The sequence below is a fragment of the Malaclemys terrapin genome, chromosome 9, assembly GCF_027887155.1.
Source record: "Malaclemys terrapin pileata isolate rMalTer1 chromosome 9, rMalTer1.hap1, whole genome shotgun sequence".
Classification (NCBI taxonomy): Eukaryota; Metazoa; Chordata; order Testudines; family Emydidae; genus Malaclemys; species Malaclemys terrapin.
The window spans coordinates 55,880,326-55,906,796 of record NC_071513.1 but is presented as its reverse complement, the minus strand read 5'-3'; the positions used below and the strand labels follow the sequence as shown (position 1 = coordinate 55,906,796).

Sequence of the window (26,471 nt, the reverse complement as noted above, 5' to 3'; positions counted from 1 at the left end):
TGAGCAGCAGCCGTCCCTTCTCTTCTGCAGCAGTTCAGCAGCTCCCCCGCTGGCCACCTGCTGAATTCCAGCTGAGGGAGAAGAAAGCAGTTCTTTGAGTGCTCCACATCAGGGTGTGCACATGCCTGTGCACTCTTAATCAGATATTTTCATCAGCAAGATCTGTGGGTCTGTGCCTGCTCCCTAGATATACTCGAGCTGATTCTGCCTGCCCTGCACCTAGGTGAAAGTCTAGTACAGGGCAGTGCAGGAGAGTAGAAAGAGAAGCAGCTGAGGAAACAATCAGGTCTTTGATTCTCTGCCTCAGCATTGGTGCAGGTTACAGCACCCTGGGGGCTGCTCTAGCACGAGTTGGCTGACATCGACCCCCATGGGATCATATACCAGCCATTGCCCCACCAGTCCCCATGTGAGCCTTGGGGAGGAGAGCTGCTGGAGACTCTTCCACGTCATGGCAATTACAGGTGGCATCTCCTCCCTTTGTGCTGCCAGAAAGAGGGAACAGGCCTGAAGCATTGTGACCGCCTGAGATTTTTGTCATATGTTTGACCCTTAGGCATCACTGCTATACAGCTATAAGGGCATCCATGTCTTGTCACACTGCTTCCAGAGCTTCCTTACTCTTGGTCAGGGTCCTTCGTAATGTGAAGGGAAACCAAACTGAGCACGGTTACTGAGAAGAAGTTATAAAGTCATCACAGAGCCATTATTCACAAAGGATACACTTTGTATGATAACCAGAGTATCACCTAAGGCCTGTATTTTGTTCAGAGGTGCTGAGCTCCTGCAGGTCCTGACTTTTTTAGGTTGGGCACACAGATAACAGAATTGTTGGCCACCAGTGGAAAATGTTGAAGTTAATAAGACTATTCATGTGAATAAGTTTTGCAGGTTTATACTTGATGGCAATAGGGAAATTTGAATTGCAGTAGATAACCAGATTAGAAAAAAATAAATTCAGGAACGTCCCAGACTGTGAGGCAATTTGTGTGTGTGTGTTGGGGGGAGAATCATAGTGTAGTGTGAGAGTCCCAAAAACATACCTGAAAATTACATGCATTTTTAAATATAAAGAATTGTAATTTTATTGTATAATTCTCTGGTCATTATAACTATTTTTTTATTGTAAATGTTAATCATGTTTTTGAAAACAAAGGAGTATAAACATCCTTGTGAACTCTTAATATAACATGTTTCAGAGTAACAGCCGTGTTAGTCTGTATCCGCAAAAAGAAGAACAGGAATACTTGTGGCACCTTAGAGACTAACAAATTTATTAGAGCATAAGCTTTCGTGGACTACAGCCCACTTCTTCGGATGCATATAGCTATATGCATCCGAAGAAGTGGGCTGTAGTCCACGAAAGCTTATGCTCTAATAAATTTGTTAGTCTCTAAGGTGCCACAAGTACTCCTGTTCTTCTTTTTGCTTAATATAACATGTTGTTGTTTTTATAAATCTCCAGTTCTGGCCAGTTGTGCATGACTTTTACATATTTATTATTTCAGCTCTGAAGAGTTTGACAATGCAAGTGCTAAACAACATGGCTGCATTTATTGCCCTTCCCTCAATCTTGCAGAGAATTCTCCAGGTGAGCAACAGGGGAGAAGAAAACATAGTGAGCATACAAGTGTTTACTAAATTGTTGTCTTTTATAAGGCCCTGGTTATACCACATTAGAATGTAGAGCCAAATCCATCCCTGATGTAACATTGTTGACTTCAGTGTAGTTACAGAAATTAATCTGGTTAATTATTAGTTAAGGCTACAAAGATGAAAAAATGCTCATGGGACTGGTGTGATGGGACACTAACTGAAATGATAATGTTTAGCCTTGAGAGAAGATGTAGTAACGTAAAATTTGTATGTTGTAAACCAAACAATATTTTACTTATTAGATCTTAATTAGTTTGGTCCAAAATTTAAATATTTTTAAAACCTAGGGCTGAGATTCCTAAGAAATGGGAGCCTAAGTTAGTCTACTAAATCCTTACTTAGGCCTGGTCTACACTACAAAGTTAAGTCAATGTAAGTCATCTTTGTGACATTATCCAGGGTACAATCTGGACTGAGGGACAGCTGTGTCCCCTCAATTTCCCAATCTGGGGTGCCTTTTACATTCTTCGCTGAGAGAGCAACCACTCCTGGTCTGCTCTCTCACAGCCTCCAGCATGTAAATCGCTCCCAGCTATAGTGTATGAGTGCTATAGCCAGCCACTCATTAATTACACTGCGGGCAACACCAGCAAACTCCCAGCCTCAGACTTCCCCCAGAAATGTGCATCTTGTACTGCCCAGCACCCTCCTGCACAACACAAGCTCATATGAAGTCTGTCATTTATTAATAGAAAATGATATGCACAGGTCTTATTATCCCAAACGGAGTTTTCCAAACACACTAGTTTAAATAAAACAACAAAACAAATGTGCTAACTACAGAAAGATAGATTTTAAGTGACTACAAGTAATGAGGCATATAAATCAGAATTGGTTACAAGGAAATAAAAGGTAAAACACAACTAACACCTAACTTAACAAGCTAAATGAATACAAAGCAAAGGTGTCTCTCACCACATGTTCCAGCAGTCTTCCTGGCTGAACCTCTTTCAGTCAGGATTCCCCTCCTCCTTCCCCCCCCACCCTAGTCCAATGCCGCTTCCTTTATTCTTTAGGGGTTGATGGTGCTGTGGGCAGAGAGCAAGAGAGATGATTTGAGGCATCTGGCCTCTCCTCTTATAACCCTTTCTCTTGTACAAGACTCCTCTCTAGCTGATGTTCAGGATACAAAGTCTGTGTAGCCTGGAACCTTAAGATGCTTCTTTGTCAAAATGTAGATTTTTTTTGCCCACACCCTCTCTCCTGCTGAAGATGGCCACTTAATCAAGTGATGGTCCAATTGATCTCATTGACACCTGGCTGAGGCATTGGCTAGCCTTTTGTCTCTGGGGAACTTGTTTGTGACTGCCCTTCAGAACATGTTGTTACATGTCTTGGTAATAGTATACAGTGGAATCTTATCTTTACATACAGTGTTGCCACACATTTTACCAGGACAATAATGATCAGCAAATCATGAGTGTTCAAATGATACCTTACACAGTATGCTTTGATGCAATATTTAACATAGTATTGCAAAAGGGGTGAACATAGGGCTATGGACTGTCCGTCTTGTGTCAACCAATTTGTGCATATCTGCTTTCAAATTTGTCTACCGCCATAAGCATCCTATTAGTGCAATGCAGTTAAAACCACCTCCCAAAAGTTGCGGAAACATAGTCGACCTACTGATCTGTGAACTCTGGATACCCTAATAGTCCTCCAGCAGCTGTTCCGCAATGCCCCTGGCAGAGCCATGGACCAGCTGAGAAATATGGAAATCTACAAATGGATTACATGGGAGATACAGGCAAAAGAATATGACCAGAATCAACAGCAGTCCCCTGTGAAAGTGAAGGAACTTTGCCAGGGCTACCACAAGGCCGGGGAGGCCAACAATTGATCTGGTGCTGAGCCGCAAACCTGGCACTTTTACAATAAGCTGCATGCCATATGTGGCGGAGACCTCGACAGCACCCCACAGACCACCATGGAGACCTTGGAGGAGCCTGAGAGAGACCTCTGCCATGAACAGCAAGGAGGGGGGACAAAAGGAGACACAGTGGGGGGCTCCAGCCATGCTGTTTGAGACTCCGCCCCCCCCCCCCCCCCCCCAGTCTAGCCAGTCCCACCAGGAGAGCACTGGATGAGCTTGAGGAAGGAGAAAGGTAGCTTGGGTAAACGTGCATACATTTTTCTTTACAATGTTTAAATTTAAAGATTGTTGCCCGGCCTGCTCCCAAGTTAGACACCGATATTCACTCTTCATTCTTTTACTTGTGAGAGAGCAAACAGAGGTAGAGTTGGCATCTGCTTGTCATCCCTCTGTTGGAGTAGGTGGGAAGACATGTTCAGTGAAATCCTGTGAACCAGTGCTGCATTGGATCAGGAACAAGGGGCTTAGAGAGCCAATATGACCCTCTGTATGAATAAGGAAAAAGACAGGAAAAATTGTAGTAATGTAATTTTTTTATACTGTTTTCCCCACTTAATAAAGTTCTCTTTTTAACTTTATTGTTTTGTTTTGATACAACATATAAACACAATGAAACAAAACATATAAATACATTCACAAGATGGAAAAAGTATATAAATAACAGACTTCAACGTTCATTATTTGCAAAACATGGAAAAAACAAAACCAATATAAAACAAATAAAAAATCCTCCAAACCTGATCTCGTAGAGGTCGTGCAGGGCATTGATAATTAGTGACTAAATAGATAAATAAGAGTTACTTTGAGAAAATGGAAACCTGCAATTCCCTCGATACACAGACTGGCTTAGTGAGCTCTACTACTGCATTAATTTAAAAAATGACTTTTTTCTAATAGAAATGCTTGGGAAAAAATACGAGGCTGTCAGGTCACTCATGAAACTATTACATATTTTTGCAATAAAGTTCTATTTTTAGTGAATAAAATTAACTTTATAAGCTCACAGCACATTGCCGAATCATACTGGTACTCACAGCACACTGTATTTGTAAATGTACAGCAAGCCCTGTGTAATTCATAGCATCAGTAAAACATAGTTATGTATAAATGTACAGCAAGCGTTACACAATTCTTAGCATCCAAAGCTCCAGGCCCAAGAACACTCCAGCACAGAACACAACTATGGCTCTTTCAAAGCACCCCTCAACCAAAGGGGGAAAAGCTGCCGCCAGGATGGAGGTGGAGCAGCTGTTTGCTGACTTTGAGCAGCCAGACACAAGGGCCATTACAAGCTCAGTGTGGAGCTATTTGAGTGCTTTGAAAGAACCATAGTAGCTTTATTGGACCAACTGCTGTTGGTGAGAGAGACCAGCTTTTGAGCTTACACAAAGCTCTTCTTCACATCTGGGACATGTACTCATGGGAACCCAGAGCCTGAGCTCCAGCCGGAGCCTAAACGTCTACACAGTAATTAAACACCCCATAGCCAGAGTCTGCTGACACAGGCCAGCCGCAGAGGTTTAATTGCAATGTACACATATTCTACGAGTCTGAGTCTATGCTGTGGGTGAAGATCTGTGGACTGGAAGTAATACATTTGCAAGGGACTTACTAATCTTTGTAAGGGGACACCAAATTCCGTAAACTGAGCTAGATATCTGCCTCTTCTGTTGAGGGAAAAGGGTTACAATATTCCAAGTTTAAGCAGTTAAACCCAAAGAGGGAAAAACGGTCCATTAGAGATCTAACTTTATGCAAATGTTAATTTCTGTACTTCAGTGCTAAATGCTGTGGTAAGGGGCATCTTCTAAATTCCAGGAACAGATTCCACCTCTGTTGCTGCAAACACTCCATCCTAGATTCTGATTTTACACCATTTTGACTAAACCTTACACAATTGAGATTGTGTCAAATAATGATTAACATTAGATTGTGCTTTTATCTCTCCTTAACCTATGATTTTTGTAAAGTTAGTTATTAAAAAGGAAATCCTAAAATAAGTACATTAGGAGAGATCTTAGATAAATCTCCTGGGGCATTAAGAGAAATTTTATTTGAAGTGGGTGAACCCTGTCTGGAAAGAGATGGAAGGTTGAGGGTTAATTCTTTTACAAGTCCATAATCCTTCATTACTGTTCTGAAAGCAGATATATTCAGATTCCCCTTGAGGTATAGGGAGCTGGAGGAAACCAGAAATGTAAATTGCACAGATTTTTTTTTTTAATAAGTCTTGTCAAAACAGGAGGGGGAAGGTCAGAATTGTGTTTGAGACCATCCCAATGCTGTGGTACTTCCTTCCACAGGAGTCTGACAGACACACTTCTGTCATGTTTGCAGGGTAGGCAGGGGGGTGACTAGGCAGGAAGGAAGCTGAGGTCCCTTCTACATTTGTTTGAATTTCCCCCATTCTCTGCTGAGGGACCTGGCAGCTCCAAAAGCCTTGAGAGAGCAGGGGTCACTTCATCACTTATTAGGTGTTCCTGTTCATGGCAAGGGGATGGAACTTTGATCACAGGCAATTCTGTGTAGCTCAGACAGAAGTTGGTCCAATAAAATATTACCTCACCCATCTTATTTCTCTAATATCTTGGGAGCAACAGAGCTACAACAGCTCTGCCTACTGCGTTCGTAAAAAGCTCAACTACAAGATGTGTAGTCTCAGCTTTAACTTTGCCTGAAAGTCCTTTGTCTCAGAATTTCCGTCATTTTAAAACAGTCCTATCTTTGGACTGGGGAGCAAAAGGAGCCTGGGGGAGCATTTCCCTTTCCTCTTCTCTCCGCAAAGCCCGTGGAAGGGCTGAATCTTACTCATTCACTGCCTAAGAATTGCATTAGGGGAGTCCACCTAAGAGGCTCTTTGGGGCTTCCTTCAATCTCCTGTGGATGTTAAGAAGCTCAAAGAATTTTAAACAGCCTGTGAAGAGGCTCACAATTCCACTCCCTGGGAGTCTTACAATGCCCTTTTTCCCAAATAGAATTGGCCCAAGGCCCAGTTGGGGGCACACTCCAAATGGTAAAGCAGCAGCCTACACACCAGATTCCAGGCGCCTGAAGACTACACAGCAGGTGCTTGAAGCCCTGTTGCCACTGGAGGGCCCCAGGAGACTAGGTGCCTCCTGTGACTGCTTCCAGCTGCGCTTGGTCACAGATGAGGAAGCAATTACATATTACATAAATGGAGAAAACCATCTGATATGAGAGAACTGCTTCCTAAGCTTCTAAAGTTTTATAAGCAATTTACTGTAGGTTTTAAAAAAAGACAGAAAGGAATTAAACTTTGACTGTGTCCTTTTGCAGTATTGTATCTGTGAGATGAGAAGAAAAACAGAGTATAAAGGAATAGGCTGCAGGCTCAGGAATTGTTTTAAGTAATTTTATCTGAGTTTACACCTTGTAATACAGATTTATTTCCTTTAATTGTGTAACTGATTTCACCAAAAAGGCAGAAAGAAATATTCGAGGCGGTTGGAAGCAATTTAGAGAGGAGAAAACAACAAGCACTTCGGAGAAGGTACAACAGAAATTAGGGAAGTGGAGAGAGGAGGAGGGTTGTGCTGGAGGGAGCTCTCAGGAGCCAATGTTAATACACAGGCACCAGATTGGAGGGAGCTCTGGGATGACATTCTGCCTCTAGCGGTGTCGCCCCTGTCTCTGGAGCTTATTAACTAACCCTTGCCTGAAGTGACTTATCCTCCAGAACTAGGAGAAATGATTTGCATGGAAGATCTCTTTACATACAGCTTTGTGGAAGACTAATTTACCATCTATAAAGTAGCCCTATTCATTCAGTCTGCCTTTTGACTGTTTTTTGGCTTTCCTCAGCCATGTATTTAATAGAATGCTCCAGGAACGAGTGAGTGGCTTTCTGACAGATATAAAAATAGCTTGCTGTATGTCATGGATCACGTACATGCTCTGCTGGAAGACCTGAGCTCCCCATTGTTCTCTATAATTTATATGGTATCTCAGTATGATGTACTTTCCATGCTGTTACTTTTAAATTATGCATGTTAAAATAAAATTTACTTATAATACAATATGACCTAAAATGACACTGGTCACTTTGTGCAATTGTTACCTCTGGAAGCTGTCTATCCCTTCAGTATATTCCAAGCATACAGCTGGTTTTTGACTAAGAATTGGATGAATTTCCAAATCCTGTTTGATTCAGATGTGAATATTGGCAGCCTGTTGGCATTAGTGCTTATTGAGTAGGAACAACTCTATGTAGAGGCTGCTGTTGCTCTAAGCGTTCTGGATCATTTTAGCCATTGTGGAGCAATTTCCCAAGTATCTTGCAATCAAGTTTGCATTCCACTTTCACCATTTCCTGCTAATTTGCTTCCTCTAGCCACCTCTTCTCCCTTCCCACTACCTCTGGGCAAGCTGTCCCTTGGTGCCTTAAGCGAACTACTACTCCCTCTTACAGATTGGTTTCCTCCTTCCTTCTCCCTTTCCTGGAGTCCATCTCTTAAGCTTCCTCCACTGACTGCCTCCTTCTCACCAACAGAAATCTCCAGCCAATCAAATCTCAATAGCTTGTCTTTCTCTCCAACAGAAGTTGGTCCAGTAAGATATTATCTCACCCACCTTGTCTCTCTAATCTCCTGGGACCCACACAGCTACAATTACACTGCACACCTGCTTCTCACCACCTCATCCATTAGGTATCGACACCTTCCTAGTCTTTGCCACTTGCTAGCTTCCTCCCTTCATCCTTACTCCAATGCCTGAGTGTCCAGCCTGTTGGCTACCACCAACTCTATACCCTAGTGTCCAGGTTAGCTTCCTGCTCACTTTTTTTCTCCTCAGTCCCCCTCTCTAAAGCCATATCTGGCCCTCCAAGTAAAATGATCGCCAGCTAAATTTCAAGGATCTAGTCCAAAGCATAGAGGTTCTAGAGCTTTTCAGTAAAATAGTTGTAAGGACATTTCAACATGGGAAAAACTTATTTTTCACTAACATGGTTTTCTGAGATGGCTGAATAGTTTTTGCTGAAATTTTCAAAAACAAATTCAGCTCGAGACAGATACCTGGCATGGGAAATGTCAGCCCAAGCAGTCTGACAAAGTTGTTTTTAAAAAAAAAAAAAAAAAAAAAAAAAAAATTGCAAATGTAAGAGCTTGCAAAACACTTATTGTGGGAGCTGCTGCCATCCCTTCCTAGAATATGGAGAAATATATATGCACTTAAGAATTCACAAATGGATATAATTCACATAATTTACAAGTGCATGCTTTGTATATACTGGTAGTTTTTAAAAAGTGTGTTGAAGTACTTATCGGTAAAATGTGCGTGAATGTGTGGGGTGCAAGTGGGGCTGGTCAGGAAAGACTGAAATAAGGAAAGTCACGTGTAGGGGGCGGGACTAGCCGAGGAGGCAAGAAGTTATCTGGAAAATAGTGAGGTCCATTTCTCTCCATCTTGCAAGGCCACTGAAGTTCCTGTACAATCCACAGGAATTACCATCACTGAACAATTCATAAATATTTTTGTAACCCAAGGAAATTCCCAGGCAAAAAAGCATCATTGATGTGGAATTATGGTTGAGAGAATTTATCACTTACTATGTTGTAGTTTTAAAATATGTATGTGTAAATGTTGGCTTAAAAATTCCAAGTTTCACTTCACAAACAAAAACCCCCCATAAAACATTCAAAATAGGGCTGTCAAGTGATTAAAAAAAGAATCTCGATTAATCGTGAGATTAAAAGAATTAAGCGTGAGTAATCGCAGTATTAATCTCACTCTTAATAGAATACCTACATATCTTTGGATGTCTTCTACATTTTCAAATATATTGATTTCATTTACAACACAGAATACGATGTGTACAGTGCTCACTTTATACTATTTTTATTACAAACATTTGCGCTGTAAAACAAAGAAATAGTACTTTTCAATTCATCTAATATAAGTACTGTAGTGCAAGCTCTTTAATTCTACATTTGCAAGTTGCATTTTCCAATTTTTTTTACATAACTGCACTCAAAAATAAAACAATGTAAAACTTTAGTGTCTACAAGTCCACTCAGTCCTACTTCTTGTTTAGCCAATCAGATTCCATTACTGGTAAGGGGTGGGAAGCGTGACTCACAGTATCATTGCAAAAGTTGATCAACTTGAAGTTGTGAATGTTTGTAAACCCCTTGATAAAACCTGGAACACTTCACTTTTACCAGCACTTCAACACCCATCTGTCCTATGTTGGGGACTTAAATAGCCATCACACCTTATGGGGCTGCAGAGAATCTGACAAAAATGGACTGGATCCATAAACTGGACTTCTCTAAGAGATCTATATCTCTTGCATGACCCTAAGCAGTCAGCCCCCTTTTTCTCTGCACAGTGGAAGCAGGGTTGCTCTCCTGACCTCAGTTGGGTGGCCTCAGCAGGGCCAACTGTTACCAGGCTCCCAAACAGTCAATACCATCCTCTTCTTGCTCAGATAGAAATGACAATCCCCATAATAACCACTATCCCTTGATTATAGTGGAACTGTAGACGAGCAGTCTGGAAAAAAATACTCAGAGCTGACCAGTGAGTATGTAGTGTGCATACCATATAATGCCTCTGTAGAAGATGCTTACACTCGCTTCTCCAAAGCAATCTTTAAAGCAGCCATTACATTTATTCCGCATGCCTACCAAGAGACTTGTATACCCTACTTAAATGAAGAATGAGCAGAACTTCTGAAGCAGTGTGGGAAATCGGGTGACTCAGAGAAGCAAACCGTCTTCTTGACAGCCTTAATGTCTGTCACAAGGAACGTTGGTGAGAAGTTACGTTAAATATGGACATACGGTCTAGCAGGAAATATGGTTACTTAAAGGAATCTTGGTGCAGCACCGAAACCACCATCCACATGTCAGGAAAGTGTCTCCAAACAGCATCACCACATGCCTAACTAACATAGCAAAAGCCAACAGAAACAAGCCCTTTGAGGAATCAGTAAAGAGGAAATGGAGCTGATACTCACAGGTGGGACCATTCTGTGAGGAAGACATCATCCAGCCTTCCTCCACTGAAGAAGTGGAGAGAGCACTGAGCCTCAAGAAAGCAGGAAAAGCAGGTAGCCTTGATAAGACTGTACAAGAAATGCTGCTATATCTTGGTAAGAGTAGCACAAAATGGCTGTCAATTTTCATATACTATGTCATCCAAAAGAACAAGATGCCTAAGATATGGCAGAAAGAAACCAGGAAAGGGCAATTCCTTTCCAGTTAGCTGCTGTCCAGTATCACTTCTGAGATGTGCTTACAAACTTCTAGAGTGACTATCTCAGCAACAACTCATGCCCATGGTAGAACAAGCTCTGGGTGGTAATCAGGCAGGCTTCAGACCTAATAGGAGCACTTGTGACCAAGTTCATGCTCTTTATCACTTACATAGAAAATGGTTTCCAACAGAAGATGATGACAGGAGTGGTGTTTCTTGACTTGATAGCAGCATATGATACCATCTGGTACATTGGTCTGCTGGTCAAGATGTCAAAATCTCTGTGGGTTGTAACGGCTATGGAAATGATGCTTCAAAATAGACAATTTCAAGTGGTGCTAAGGCAATAAACTGAGCACATGGAGGACCCAGAAGAATGGACCCCCTCAGGGATCTGTTCTTGCCCCAATTTTTTTCAACATATTTACTAATCTGCCTCCAACAATCTGAAGGCCATTCAAGTATGCAAATAACATCTGCGTAGCTTCAAGAGACTTCAGAAAGATTGAGCACAACCTGAATAAGACATGGCAGCCATCAGTGCCTATTGCACGAAGTGGAGACTTAAGTCTAGACTGTTAATGATAGTGTCGTCATGCTTCCATCTCAATCACACTAATGCTTCAAGAACTCAACATCTTCTTGAATGAAGAGCAACTGGCATGTAACCCAAGCCAGTATATCTAAGAGTAATTGGAGCTCACACACTAATCTACAAGGACTACTTCACAAAGGTAGCTCAGAAGATTAAGAGCAGAAATGGCTTTCTAAATAAGCTTGGAAGCTCAGTTTAGGGAGCTAATGTGCAAGTACTGCAGTTTGGTACTAGTTCTCCACTACTCAGTGGGAGAATACTGTACACCTGTATTAAACTCTTCCCACACAAAGCTAGTTGATGTACAACTGAATCAAATAATAATAGACTATGAGACTAACAAACACCGAATGGCTACCAGTCCTCACTAATATCCCACTTCCTAACATCAGGGATTATATTGCTGCAAAGAACCTCCTTCACAAAATCCAAGCGATACCACAATTGCCACTTTTCAAAGATATATGGGTGGGTGGGTGCCTCGCCACTGACTCTTCAGCAGATGGCCTATGTGGACTCCTGATTCATACTGAGAAAGTAGGGCAATCGGCTGGTTATCTTAGGTGCCTGTACACGAATGCAAGAAGCCTGGGAAACAAGCAGGAAGAATTGGAAGTCCTGGCACAGTCAAGGAATTATGTATGATGTGATCGGAATAACAGAGACTTGGTGGGATAACTCACGTGACTGGAGCACTGTCATGGATGGGTATAAACTGTTCAGGAAGGATAGGCAAGGGAGAAAAGGTGGAGGAGTTACACTGTATGTAAGAGAACAGTATGATTACTCAGAGCTCCAGTATTAAATATTAGTGCCCATCTGGAGAAAAGCATGTTGAGTCTTTGGGTTAAGTTTAGAGGCGAGAACAACAAGGGTGATGTTGTGGTAGGCGTCTGCTATAGACCACCAGACCAGGAGGATGAGGTAAACGAGGCTTTCTTTGGACAACTAACAGAAGTTTCCAGATCACAGGCCCTGGTTCTCATGGGGACTTCAGTCACCCTGACATCTGCTGGGAGGGTGATACAGCTGTGCACAGACAATCCAGGAAGTTTTTGGAGAGTCTTGGGGACAACTTCCTGGTGCAAGTGCTGGAGGAACCAACTAGGGGCCCTGCTCCTCTTGACTTGCTGCTCACAAACAGGGAAGAATTGGTAGGGGAAGTAGAAGTTGGTGGCAACCTGGGAAGCAGTGACCATGAGATGGTCGAGTTCAGGATCCTGACTAAATGAAAAAAGGAGAGCAGCAGAATACGGACCCTGGACTTCAGAAAAGCAGACTTTGACTGCTTCAGGGAACTGGTGGACAGGATCCCCTGGGAGGCTAATATAAGAGAGAAAGGAGTCCAGGAGAGCTGGCTGTATTTTAAAGAAGCCTTATTGAGGGCACAAGAACAAACCATCCCGATGTGCAGAAAGAATAGTAAATATGGCAGGCAACCAGCTTGGCTTAACAGAGAAATCTTCGGTGGGCTTAAATGCAAAAAAGAAGTTTATAAGAATTGGAAACTTGGACAGATGACTAGGGAGGAGTATAAAAATATTGCTCGAGCATGCAGAGATGTAATTAGGAAGGCCAAAGCACAATTGGAGTTGCATCTAGCAAGGGATGTGAAGGGTAACAAGAAGGGTTTCTACAGTTGTTAGCAGCAAGAAGGTCAGGGAAAGTGTGGAACCCTTACTGAATGGGGGAGGCAACCTAGTGACAGATGATGTGGAAAAAGCTGAAGTACTCAATGCCTCAGTCTTCACTGACAAGGTCAGCTCCCAGACTTCTGTATTGGGCAGTACAGTATGGGGAGATGAGCAGCCCTCAGTGGTGAAAGAACAGGTTAAGGACTATTTAGAAAAGCTGGACATGCACAAGTCCATGGGTCCAGATCTAATGCATCAGAGGATGTTGAGGGAGTCGGCTGGTGTGATTGCAGAGCCATTGGCCGTTATCTTTGAAACCTCGTGGTGATTAGAGGAGGTCCCGGATGATTGGAAAAATATGGACATGTGTCTGACGAAGTGGGTATTCACCCAGGAAAGCTGTTAGTCTATAAGGTGCCACAGGACTCTTTGTTGCTTTTTCCATTTCAAAGTATCTCATGAGGATGTTAAACAGTAGCTACTACAGTATGACATTTTTAAGTTATCTGAACTTGTTGATTTATATACAAAAGTTATCAAAGAGCTGACTGAGGAGCTCACTGAACAGGGAAAGTTGATTTTCAGAGGACAGGAAGAAAGCTAATGTTATGCCAATATTTTAAAAGGATAAATGGGATGACCTGTGTAATTTTTGGCTTGTCAATTTTTGGCCTGACCTTGATCACAGGAAAAATAATGAAACAGCTGATCTGAGACAGATTAATAAAAAATTAAAGGAGGATAATATAATTAATGCCAATCAACATGGATTTATGAAAATAGATCCTGTCAAATGAACTAGATTTTTAAAAAATGAGATTACAGCTTGGTTGATAAAGAGAATAGTGTTGATTAACCGCAATTAAAAATATTAAACTTGATTAATCGCAGTTTTAATCGCACTGTTAAACAATAAAATACCAATTGAAATTTATTAAATTTTTTGGATGGTTTTTCTATATTTTCAAATATATTGATTTCAGTTACAATGCAGAATACAAAGTATACGGTGCTCACTTTATATTATTTTCTATTACACATATTTTCACTGTAAAAATGATAAAAGAAATAGTATTTTTCAGTTCACCTCATACAAGTACTGTAGTGCAATCTCTATCATGAAAGTGCAATTTACAATGTAGATTTTTTTGTTACATAACTGCACTCAAAAACAAAACTATGTAAAACTTTAGAGCCTACAAGTCCACTCACTCCTACTTCTTGTTCAGCCAATCGCTAAAACAAAAAAGTTTGTTTACATCAGTGTTTCTCAAACTGCGGCCACTGCTTGTATAGGGAAAGCCCCTGACGGGACGGGCCAGTTTGTTTACCTGCCCCGTCCGCAGGTCCGGCCGATCGCGGCTCCCACTGGCCGTGGTTCGCTGCTTCAGGCCAATAGGAGCTGCTGGAAGTGGCAGCCAGTACGTCCCTCGGCCCATGCCACTCCCATACATTTATGGGAGATAACGCTGCCCGCTTCTTATTTACAATATCAGCTGAAAGTGAGAACAGGCGTTCACATGGCACTTTTGTAGCCGGCATTGCAAGGTATTTGTATGTCCCTTCATGCTTCGGCCAGCATTCCAGAGGCCATGCTTCTATACTGATGCTTGTTAAAAAAATAATGGGTCAACTACATTTGTGACTGAACTCCTTGGGGGAGAATTGTAGGTCTCCTCCTGCTCTGTTTTACCCACATTCTGCCATATATTTCATGTTACAGTAGTCTTGGATGACGACCCAACACGTTGTCATTTTAAGAATACTTTCACTGCAGATTTGACAAAACACGAAGGTATCGACGTGAAATTTCTCACTCGACCCAAGTTTTAAGAATCTGAAGTGCCATCCAAAATCTGAGAGGGGTGAGGTGTAAACCATGCTTTCAGAAGTCTTAAGAAGTTCTGTAGTCTTCCGATGCAGAAACTACAGAACCCGAACCACCAAAAAAGAAAATCAACCGTCTGCTGGTGGCATCTGACTCAGATGATGAAAATGAACACGTGTCAGTCTACATTGCTTTGGATCGTTATCAAGCAGAACCCATCAGCAGCATGGAGGCATGTCCTCTAGAATGGAGGTTTGAAGCATGAAGGGACATATGACTCTTTAGTGCATTTGGGATGTAAATATCTTGCAAGGCCAGCTACAACAGTGCAACGTGAACACCTGTTCTCACTTTCAGGTGACATTGTAAACAAGAAGCAGGCAACATTATCTCCCCTAAATGTAAAGAACCTCGTTCATCTGAGTGATTGGCTGAATAAGTAGGACTGAGTGGACTTGTAGGCTCTAAAGTTTCACATTGTTTTGGTTTTGAATGCAGATTTTTTGTACATAATTCTACATTTGTAAGTTCAACTTTCATGATAAAGAAATTGCACTACAGTACTTGTAATGGGAGAATTGAAAAATACTATTTCCTTGGTTTTTTTACATTGCCAATATTTGTAATAAAAATAAATATAAAGTGAGCACTGTACACTTTGCATTCTGTATTGTAATTGAAATCAATATATTTGATAATGTAGAAAACATCCACATTTATTTAAATAAATGGTATTCTATTGTTTAACAGTGCGATTAATTGCACTATTAATTTTTTTAATTGCACGATTAATCACAATTATTTTTTTAATCACTTGATAGCCCTAGTTGATATAATCTATTAAAACTTCTGTAAGACATTTGACTTGGTACTGCACAACACTTTGATTAAGACACTAGAAAAATATAAAATCAATATGGCATACCTCAAATGGATTAAAAATTGGCTAATTGACAAATCCCAACATAACAATTGAGCAGGTTTATTTCTATAGAGGTCCTGCAGATATTGGTTCTTGGCCCTACGCTATTTGACATTGTTTTCTTCCAAATCATTGATAAAAATCACTGAAAGTTTGCAATGACAAAAGTTGAGGGACTAGTAAATAATGGAGGGGACAGATCACTGACAGAGAGCGAACTGGTCCACTTGGGAAGCTGAGCACAAACACTGTGTTTCAGTATGGCCAAATGTAAGGTCAAACATCTAGGAACAAAGCGTGCAGGCCATACTTACAGGATGGGGGAATAACCTGGGAAGCAGGGACATTGAAAAGGATTTGGGAGTCACGGTGAACTTGAGGATCCCAGTGTGGCCAAAAGAGCTAATCTAATGCTATACTTGGATGCATAAACAGGGGAATATTGATAAGGAGTAGAGAGGTTATTTTACCTCTGTATTTTGGCACTGGTGCGACTCCTACTAGAATACTGTGTTCAGTTCTGGTGTCCACAATTCAAGAAAGACCTCAAAAAAAACAGAGGGTTCAGAGAAGAGGCACGAGAACAACTGAAGGAATGGAAAACACACCTTAGAGTGAGCTATGGAAGGAGCTCAGTCTATTTAGTTTAACAAAGCTAAGGAGTGATCTGATTACAGTCTATAAATACATACCTGGGGAACAAACATTTGCTAATGAGCAATTCAAGCTAGCCTATGAAGATATAACAATATCCGATGGCTGCAAGTTGAGGATAGACCATTTCAGACTGGAAAGAAAAAGGTATAAATATTTGGCAGTGACTAATTAACCATTTGTAAAAAATGTACCAAAGGTTGTATTGGATTCTCCATTACTGGCAATATAGAAATCAAGATCGGAAGTTTTTCTAGAAGTTGCGCTATAGTTCAAACAGGATTTAATTCAGGCAAGAAGTCTGACTAGATGATCATAGTGGTCCCTTCAATATTTATTATCTATGAGTCTAAGGATGCCTGATTCTTTGCTTCAGAAGAAAAATCAGCAAAAATCAGCCGAAAAACCACAGGGACTGTGCTAACATCAAAAAAGCCTCAGGGGCAGACTGTTGTCCTTTCATGTGACTTATCCTCTTCTCCTCAGTCATGCGATCTCTGCTGTTGGTGAATCTCTGTGGGCAAGAGCTTGCACTTGAACCAAAGGGATTTACTGCTCTCTTGAGGGATCACCCAAGGAATGGACTGTTTGCAGCTGTATGGAGAGAAGCACCCTGGGGACAAGGATTCCTTGTGCCAGACTAAAGCCAGAGGCCCTCATGTTCTTGAATGAGCTTGTATGGTCACATTGCAGTCCGTAGACTGCTCCTTATAATTATGGGGATTATGCTTAGCAAGACCCTGATGCCCTAGCTCTGCTTCTTCATCAGCGCCCCCCTCCCCCCCCCGCAGTCAATGCAGTGAGTACTGGAGACAAACCTTGGAGCATGACCCCCTCAAATTTGTCTCTGCCCCTATTGGATTCCAACCCCCTCTCCCCCAAAAGGCTACCAGCTTCATAAAGGTCCAATTTGCTAAGGTATCCTCCTCCTCCCTCCTTCTCTCCAGAGGATTGACTCAGAATCCAGAACTTTTGACACAAGCTTATTGATATCCTTATCCTTAATGAATAAGGGTGAAGAGGTGAAAACTCAGGCCCCTGGCTCCCCAATAAGGTCCCCTCTACCCCTAATGAATTGAAGAGCAAGACAAATATTTCCTTTTAGTACTCCACTTTTTCAAGGAGGTCATAATTCAGATTGGCTAGAGATAGGGGAGTATCACTTCCAGGGTCTCTGCTAACCCATATACAATTCCTAAAGAAATGCTGGAAAAATGTTGTTTTCCCCCTCCGCCCCCCCCCCCCCCCCCGGGTAAACTCCAAGTGCTCCTTGGTTGAAATTACCTCTTTCTCTCCCCTCCATCCCCCATGCTGTGCATGCAACTGCCTGGAGTGGACAAGTGAGCAGAAGCCTTTCACTTCAACAGGCTACTTGGATTTCCAGGGCCTGTAAGTTTTCTCTTGAAAGGAAATAGATATTTACGGCATTTTTCCTGTAACTATGGACCTGGTATCAGTTGCTGATGTCTCCTGGCAATCTCCTACTAATGGGATCAGGTAGCAGGCTTGCCAGAAAGGGCTCTAATCAGCTTAAACTAATTTCTCTCTGGTTCTGAGAGCATGCTTCCATAACTGGGCCTAGACCTTTAAGGATCATGTAAGAATCTTTTTCCGTTATTACTTCAGGTTAAAAAGGTCTTTTGGAAGATGCCTCTAGTGGCTCAAAAGCAAGCATCATTCTTCTTCGAGTGATTGTTCACGTCCATTACACATTAGGTGTGCGCGCGCCGCGTGCACGGACGTCGGAAACTTTTTCCCTTAGCGGCTCCCGTCGGGCCGGCGGGGCCCCCACCTTCCCGCCAGAGCGGCGCCCCGCTCCAGGGTATATATATCCCTGCCGACCCGACCCCTCCAGTTCCTTCTTACCGTCCGTGGCGGCGTTGGAACAACTCTGTTTCTCGTCTGAGAGTGTCCCTTAGCACATTAGAGTTATCTAGCAGTTAATCAGTTAGTTGTGTAGTGTTTAACCAGTAGTTAACGGCTCATTAGAGTACTTAAAGTTCCTGCTGGGGTTGTTTGTTCAGCCCCGGCACCGGCCCCGGGCGGTGGGGTATGCCATACGCCCAGGGTTTTAAGGCCTGTGCCACGTGCCGCAGGCCTATGCCATTGAGCGACCCCCACGCTTCGTGTTTTCGTTGCCTGGGGGAGGCTCACCAGAAGGAGCGCTGCAAAATCTGCAAGGCCTTTAAGCCCAGAACTAAAAAAGAGAGGGACTTTCGCCTTAAGCAGCTGCTCATGGAGACGGCGTTACAGCCCTCCACTTCAACGGCACCGTCTGCCTCCGTGCGGAGCGCCCCGGCTTCGGTGTGGGAACCGGCGCCGGCGGGTCACCCGAAGACCGCGGCACCGACCCAGCGGAGAAGTGCACGACGCCGATCGTCTTCGCCGGCAAAAGTGAAGGGCCAACCTAAGGCCCGAGGTCGCTCCCCGCACAAGAAGGCGGCACCGGTAAAGACCTCGAGTGCCCCTAAGGCCGACACGGCCTCATCACGGACCCCGGTAGTGGCTCCGGCGCCGAAGGGCCCGTCGAGCCCCGGGATGAGCGCGTCGAGCGAGGATGCAGGGCTGGAGGAACTGGTGGAACAGCCCTCCACTCCGGACACGTTTGAGGCAGCTAAGGACCTCATTGCCCTGTCCGTTGAGGCCCCGGCACGCGCTGAAGGCGCCCCGCCTATGCTGCCGCGCAGAGGCAAGCCGGCGATGGTGCGCCCACCACGGTCGCCGTCTCGGCACCGTTCCAGGGACCGGTCCCGGTCGAGCTCCGCCTCGGTGGACTTCCGGTTGCCCTCGGCGCAAGAAGCACCGCAGCAGTCGGGCTTCAACAAACGGCCGGCACCGACTCAGCAACCGAGCACGAGTCGGCACCGCGAAGCATCGGCGGCTCGTTACCCGAGGCCGACCAGCCGTAGCCGTTCCCGGTCGACAAGGCGCCATTCCAGGTCCTGGTCACGGAGGCGCTACTCCCCAAGACCAGACCGGCACCGTCCCACGGCCCCACCGTGGCCTTCCAGGTCACCGTCCGTGGTCTCGGGGACTGACTCAGACCGATACAGCGGGTATGCCCGTAGGTCACAAGCCAGCAGGGACTACGGTCAGTCACAATGGGGCCAGCCGAGCCAATGGCCATTCTGGACACCCTGGGCCTACCACCAACAAGAGCCCCCATCGGGAGCCTCGAGATCCGGGCCATCCCGGTACCGATCCCGCTCCCCGCGGCACCGTCCGCCATCGTATAGGGAGGCAACGGTCTCTAGACCACCGGAGCGGGAAGGAGTGGACTCGGCACCGAGTACGGTACCGTCCCAATCCCACGCGGCGGGTCAGGCCGCAGAGGAGCAATTGGCTGATGCCGGATTGCAGGACAATGAGGATGGGCAGAAGGCCCCGACCTCTTCCTCCTCGCCAGATGAGGCGGTAGTGGGCACACTGGTGTCCGGCCCTCCCCCGATTGACCATCGGGCACACCAAGACCTGCTTCGCCGGGTAGCCCTCAATCTGGGCTTGCAAGCGGAGGAGACCATAGAGCAGGACGACCCCATGGTCGATATCCTGAGCCCAGAGGGCCCCTCCAGAGTCGCTCTCCCGATTATACGGACAGTACAGTCCAACTATAAGACGGTGTGGCAAACACCGGCCTCCAGTGCGCCAACTGCAAAGGGAGTGGAGAGGAAATACTTCGCCCCATCTAGAGGGTTTGACTTCCTCTTTCTACATCCGTCCCCCTGTTCGCTGGTGGTCTCGGCGGTCAACGAAAGGGAGCGACATGGCCAGCAAGCTCCTGCCCCCAAGGGCAAGGAAGCTAAGAGATTGGACCTATTCGGGAGGAAAGTCTATTCATCGGGGGGCCTGCAACTGAGGATCGCCAATCAGCAGGCGATTCTAAACAGGCACAATTTTAACTCTTGGGCATCAGTCGCCAAGTTCAAGGACTCCCTCCCACCTGACGCGCATCCGGAGTTCATGGCCCTGGTGGACGAGGGAATGGCAGTGGCCAAGACCTCTTTACAGGCCGCACTGGACTCAGCCGACGCTGCGGCTAGAACAATCGCGTCGGGAGTCGTGATGAGGCGTTCGGCGTGGTTGCAGGCTTCAGGTCTCCCGCCGGAGGTGCAGACCACGCTGCAGGACCTCCCGTTTGAAGGTTCGGGCTTGTTTTCCGACCAGACGGACGCCAGGCTACATAGCCTTAAGGACTCACGAGCGACCCTTAAGTCGTTGGGTATGCACACGCCGGTAACGCAGCGTAAGCCCTTCAAACCCCAGCCGCCGCAAAGGCATTACCACCCTCGGCCCCGACACGAGCCTTACCGCCGTCGAGGCAGGGATAACAGGCGGAGACGTAACAATACGCCTAACCAGGGCCAGAATCACAGCCATGGCAAGCCGCAGCCGGGAAATAAACCAGGCTTTTGAAGCTACGCCCGAGGACAGCGTACCACTTCATATACCGGATCCTCCTTTGGGTTTCAAGGACCGTCTGTCCCAATTCTACCGGGCCTGGTCGCGCATAACATCGGACCGCTGGGTCCTGCGCACAGTGAAGGCGGGCTATACCCTCCAGTTTTCCTCGCTCCCTCCCTGCCATCCCCCTTCCCCGTCCCTCTTCAGGGACCCTTCTCACGAGCAACTCCTCATACAGGAGGTACAGACCCTTCTCGCTGCAGGAGCAGCAGAAGAGGTCCCTCTGGACCTAAGGGGAAAAGGATTCTATTCCAGATACTTCCTGATCCCCAAGGCGAAAGGGGGCCTCCGTCCTATCTTGGACCTGCGCGATCTAAACAGGTTTCTGATCAAAGCGCGCTTCCGTATGGTCTCCCTTGGAACTATTATCCCATCCCTGGATCCGGGGGATTGGTATGCTGCCCTTGATATGAAAGATGCCTATTTTCACATCGCAATCAATCCGGCCCACAGGCGTTTTCTGCGCTTCGTCGTCGGCCAGCGCCATTTCCAATTTACTGTCCTGCCCTTCGGCCTGGCGTCAGCTCCACGGGTGTTTACGAAGTGCATGTCCGTGGTAGCAGCCTTCCTTCGAAAAAGAAGGATGCGTGTGTTCCCGTACCTGGACGATTGGCTACTCGCGGGCAGGTCGGAGGCCGAGGTCCGATCTCAGGTGACGCTGGCCTTGCAGACGTTCGACAAGCTCGGCCTCTGGGTCAACGTGCTGAAATCCACGTTAGTCCCCACACAGAGGCTGGACTTCATAGGTGCTACCCTGGACTCGGTAACCGCGCGAGCGAGTTTACCAGAGGCACGGTTCATGTCAATTCACGGGGCCGTAAGCTCGGTCCAAAAATTTCCCACGACAACGGCAAGGTGTTGCATGCAGCTTCTGGGGCATATGGCAGCTTGCACGCACGTGGTCAGACATGCCCGGCTGAGACTCCGGCCTTTACAGTTGTGGTTCGCCCACACGCATCGCCCCAACAGAGACCCATTGGATCAAGTAGTCATGATCCCGAACCAGGTGCTCAGCTCGCTACGCTGGTGGCTCGATCGCCAGCAGGTATGCGAAGGGATCCCCTTTGCTGCCCCACAACCCACTCTGACGTTAGTGACAGATGCATCAGACATGGGCTGGGGGGCGCACCTGGGGGAACTGCAGACCCAAGGGCTGTGGTCCAGAGAGGACAAGCTGCTTCACATCAATCTGAAGGAGCTAAGAGCGGTTCGCCTCGCCTGCCAGACCTTCCACGCCTTCCTAAAAGGTCACAGCGTGGCAGTCCTGACGGACAACACTACCGCCATGTTCTATATAAACAAGCAGGGCGGGTCCCGGTCCTCTCCCCTCTGTCACGAGGCACTCCAATTATGGAACTTCTGTATAGCCCATGCGATACACCTCATCGCGACGTATCTTCCGGGAATTCAGAACGGCTTAGCAGACCGCCTCAGCCGATCTTATCGAATGCACGAATGGACACTGAGAGGAGACGTCCTGCATTCGATCTTCCGGAGGTGGGGGTTTCCCCGGGTGGATCTATTCGCCACCAGGGACAACAGCCAATGCCCTCAGTTCTGCTCGTTCCAGAACCTCAGCCCGGGATCATTAGCGGATGCTTTCATGATCCCATGGGGAGGGAGCCTAAAATATGCCTTCCCTCCATTTCCACTTATACACAAGGTTCTTCTCAAGACCCGCAGGGACAGGGCAACGATCATACTTATTGCCCCGGCCTGGCCTCGCCAGCATTGGTTCACGTCCCTGCTGGAACTGTCCGTAGCCGATCCAATCACCCTTCCCCTCCATCGCGACCTAGTCACGCAAGACAAAGGTCGCCTACTCCACCCGAACCTGTCTTCACTTCATCTCACGGCATGGTATCTCTCTGGCTGAACGATGCAGAACACAGGTGTTCTCACCAGGTTCAGCAAATCCTCCTTAATAGTAGGAAGCCCTCTACAAGGGCAACATACCTGGCGAAGTGGAAAAGGTTCTCCCACTGGTGTGAGCCTCAACGCATACAGCTTTTACAGGCCTCGGTTCCGTCCATCTTGGACTATTTACTGCACCTCAAGAATCAAGGGCTTGCGCCCGCCTCAATTAGAGTTCACTTAGCCGCTATTTCGGCTTTCCATCCGGGAGAGTTGGGAGTGTCAGTATTCTCCAACCCCACAGTGGCCCGATTCCTCAAGGGGCTGGAAAGGGTGTTTCCCTACTCACGCCCGCCGGTTCCGACGTGGTCTCTGAACCTAGTCCTAAATAGACTCATGAGTCCTCCCTTTGAGCCCCTGGCCACTTGCTCCCTCACGCACCTCTCGTGGAAGGTGGCGTTTCTCGTGGCCATCACATCGGCCAGAAGGGTATCGGAATTGAGGGCCCTCTCGTCGGAACCACCCTATACGGTGTTCCATAAAGATAAGGTGCAACTTAGGCCGCACCCCAAATTCCTCCCAAAGGTGGTGTCACAGTTTCACATGGGGCAAGACATTTGCCTACCGGTGTTTTTTCCAAAACCCCATACGGATCCTCACCACCGCAGCCTACATACCCTGGATGTCCGAAGGGCGTTGGCATTTTACCTGGAGCGGACCAGGTCGTTCCGCAGAACACCCCAGCTGTTCATTGCGATTGCGGAACGTATGAAAGGCTTGCCTATCTCGACACAGCGCTTGTCGGCATGGATTGTGCATTGTATACGCACTTGTTATGAGCTCGCCAATGTTCCGGCCCCGGAGATCCGGGCCCATTCGACTAGAGCCCAAGCGTCCTCAGTGGCCTACTTGGCGCAGGTCCCGATCCAGGAGATCTGAAGGCAGCCACCTGGTCGTCCATACACACATTCACAGCCCATTACGCGATCCATCATCAGACCAGAGAGGACGCGATGGTCGGCCGGGCTGTGTCACAGTCAGTTGTACCTTGACTCCTACCCACCTCCAATGGTAAGCTTGGGAATCACCTAATGTGTAATGGACGTGAACAATCACTCGAAGAAGAAAGAACGGTTACTTACCTTCTGTAACTGTTGTTCTTCGAGATGTGTTGTTCACTTCCCACCCTCCTTCCCCTCTGTCGGAGTCTCCGGCAAGAAGGAACCGGAGGGGTCGGGTCGGCAGGGATATATATACCCTGGAGCGGGGCGCCGCTCTGGCGGGAAGGTGGGGGCCCCGCCGGCCCAACGGGAGCCGCTAAGGGAAAAAGTTTCCGACGTCCGTGCACGCGGCGCGCGCACACCTAATGTGTAATGGACGTGAACAACACATCTCGAAGAACAACAGTTACAGAAGGTAAGTAACCGTTCTTTCCAGAAGTTAATGTGAACTGATGCACATTTTAAATGAATGACACCATCTAAACTGGCATTAAATCAACATTAGACTATCATTGTCAGTCTCAGTTCTCCAAGACAGATTGCCATGCCTTTTGATGGTCAGAAAATGATCAGATTGCTATAAGCAAAATTGCTGAAGCAAAACCACCTAGGTGGCGAGATAGACTGGAATGCCCATGGGGACTATCAGTGACTCCATCATAAGACTGTTGTTGTGCTTCAGGAGTTCACATTTGTTACTGGGTTGGTGAAATCTAATGATAGATGATACAACCAGTTTGGGGTCTCTACCCTGCTTTTTAACAGCCTGCCCTGAGGTTGGCACACTCAGTTGTGAACCACTCCAGACAGTGAGACAATGACTACATCCGTTTTTCCCAAATTCAGAGCAGAATGCCTTTTCTGCATTAGTGACAGTTCTACTATTTCTATCTAGTAATGGACCAGCATTGTTGCTAGAATTCTTTTTATTCCTAATATTCTTTTAAAAAAATTCTTTATTGTCCTTTACTCTGTGATGATAGAGTTCCCCATGTTTTTTTTAGTTTCCTTATCAATTTTCTACATTTCCTTACTTTTGCTATTAGTGAATATAAATCAGTTTCTCCTTTCTTCCATTTGTGTAGATTTTTTTTGTTTTTATATAGTTGCCTCTACTTCTATTCTAAGCCAGACTAGCTTTTTAACCAGTGTCCTCCTTTCTAAGTTGTGCCATTTGGGGCATCTAGTAAACTTTTCTTAAATAATTCCCAATTATCATTCACATTTTTCTTATTAAAATCTCTGGGGGCAGGGGATTCATAGTTTTTTCCATAATTTTTTTCAGCTTTGTGAAATTGTCCCTTTAAAGTACCAACTACTTTGGTTTGGACTTCATTTTGTTTGCATGTTATAAATGGGATCAAATTATGATTATTTGTATCTCAGCTGCCACTGATTTTGAGTTCTGTGATAAATTCCTCTTTATCTGTCAAGATGATGTCTAACACAGAATTTCCTTTTGCTGGTGGGAACGCTTTGAGTTAGGAAATTATCATCTGTAATAATTAGAAATTCTGAGGGTGTTATAGTACTGGCTACCTGAGACCTCCTGTATATGTCACTCATATTGAAGTCCCCCATGATCTCTCAGCTTTTTTTCCTCCACATTATAGATATGTGTTTAAGGAGCTGGTCATCCTGTTCCATCCTTGTCCCATTTTATAACCTTGCCCCCCTCTTTGGAGCTAAGAGCCTGTCTTCCTGATCAGGATGATTAAGGGTTGGTGTACGCCACTGCTTAAGTCGATCTAACTTACATTGCTCAGGGTGGAAAAAGCCATCCCCACGCTCTTCTCTCCCCCACCCCCAAGAGCAATGCAAGTTTTGCACTATCCCCACTGGCACTATGTTGGTGGGAAAGCATCTCCCGCCGACATAACTTCCACTTCTCACAAGGTGGAGTAATTATGCTGACAGGAGAGCACTCTCCCATCAGCATAGTGCGTCTTCACCAGATGCACTACAGCGGCGCAGCTGCATTGGAGCAGCTATGCCGATGTAGCTCTGTAGTGTAGACTTGCCCTAAGTTACAAGGAGCTATGGCCACTTTACTTCTGAATGAGAGCATCCACAGGGCTTAATGTGCCTTAACTTATGTACATAGATTTCGCACATTTAGCTGATTCGCCTTAATTTTCCTGAGTGTTCCCATGTAGACATGGCCTTAGTGAAGAAATGAGAAATCCCTGGCCATGATTTGTCAGGAAATCAAAAGATATTTCATGAAGGCTTTGGGAGGAAGCATCAATGAGCAGAGAAAAGAAAAAAGTGTTTTCTATTCTCCCTAGTCTCTGGTTACTTTTCTGTCTGCCCTTAAGTTATGAGCAGCTTGTCCCAGTTGTCTCTCTGGAAAGTGCTGAGTGCATTATGGGTACTGCTTTAATATGAACAAAATGCCAGGAGAACCACCAATACTCACTACATCACAGTGTGTCTCTACTGTAACTCTTAACCTGTCCTGTCTCATCTCACCTGTACTCTATCTTTTGTATTAATCACCCCTTCCTGTAACTCATTTTCTTATGTAATATGTACTGTCAACAATTCTGCTTTAATAAAAAGTGAATAAACTCCCTGTCACCGCATTTTAGGATGCACCAATATTTTACGCCTGGGGGAATTCTATGCCAAAAAATTAAAAATTCTGCACACTATTTTAAAATTCTGCATATTTTGACATAACACAATATAACCACTCCAGTTTCAATTATTTTGGTAATTTGTTGCAAAATACCTGTCAACAAGTATGTCAATACAGACAACAGCAAAAAA

The 26,471-nt window shown here is 45.4% G+C and overlaps 1 protein-coding gene across 3 annotated transcripts in view; it reads left to right on the top strand.

Moving 5' to 3' along the window:
• The window catches only part of VPS8 (VPS8 subunit of CORVET complex), a 258,292-nt gene that overhangs the window by 184,632 nt on the left and 47,189 nt on the right, over window positions 1–26,471 (top strand). Inside the window, exons 40-41 of one of the 3 annotated variants that reach the window (XM_054038925.1) lie at window positions 1,509–1,591; window positions 6,975–7,043. The exons of 1 other annotated variant lie outside the window; for it this stretch is intronic. In XM_054038925.1, the coding sequence (XP_053894900.1) occupies window positions 1,509–1,591; window positions 6,975–7,043 (152 nt within the window). The remainder of the gene's footprint in view (window positions 1–1,508; window positions 1,592–6,974; window positions 7,044–26,471) is intronic. One more of the 3 variants, XM_054038926.1, reaches the window with a different exon arrangement.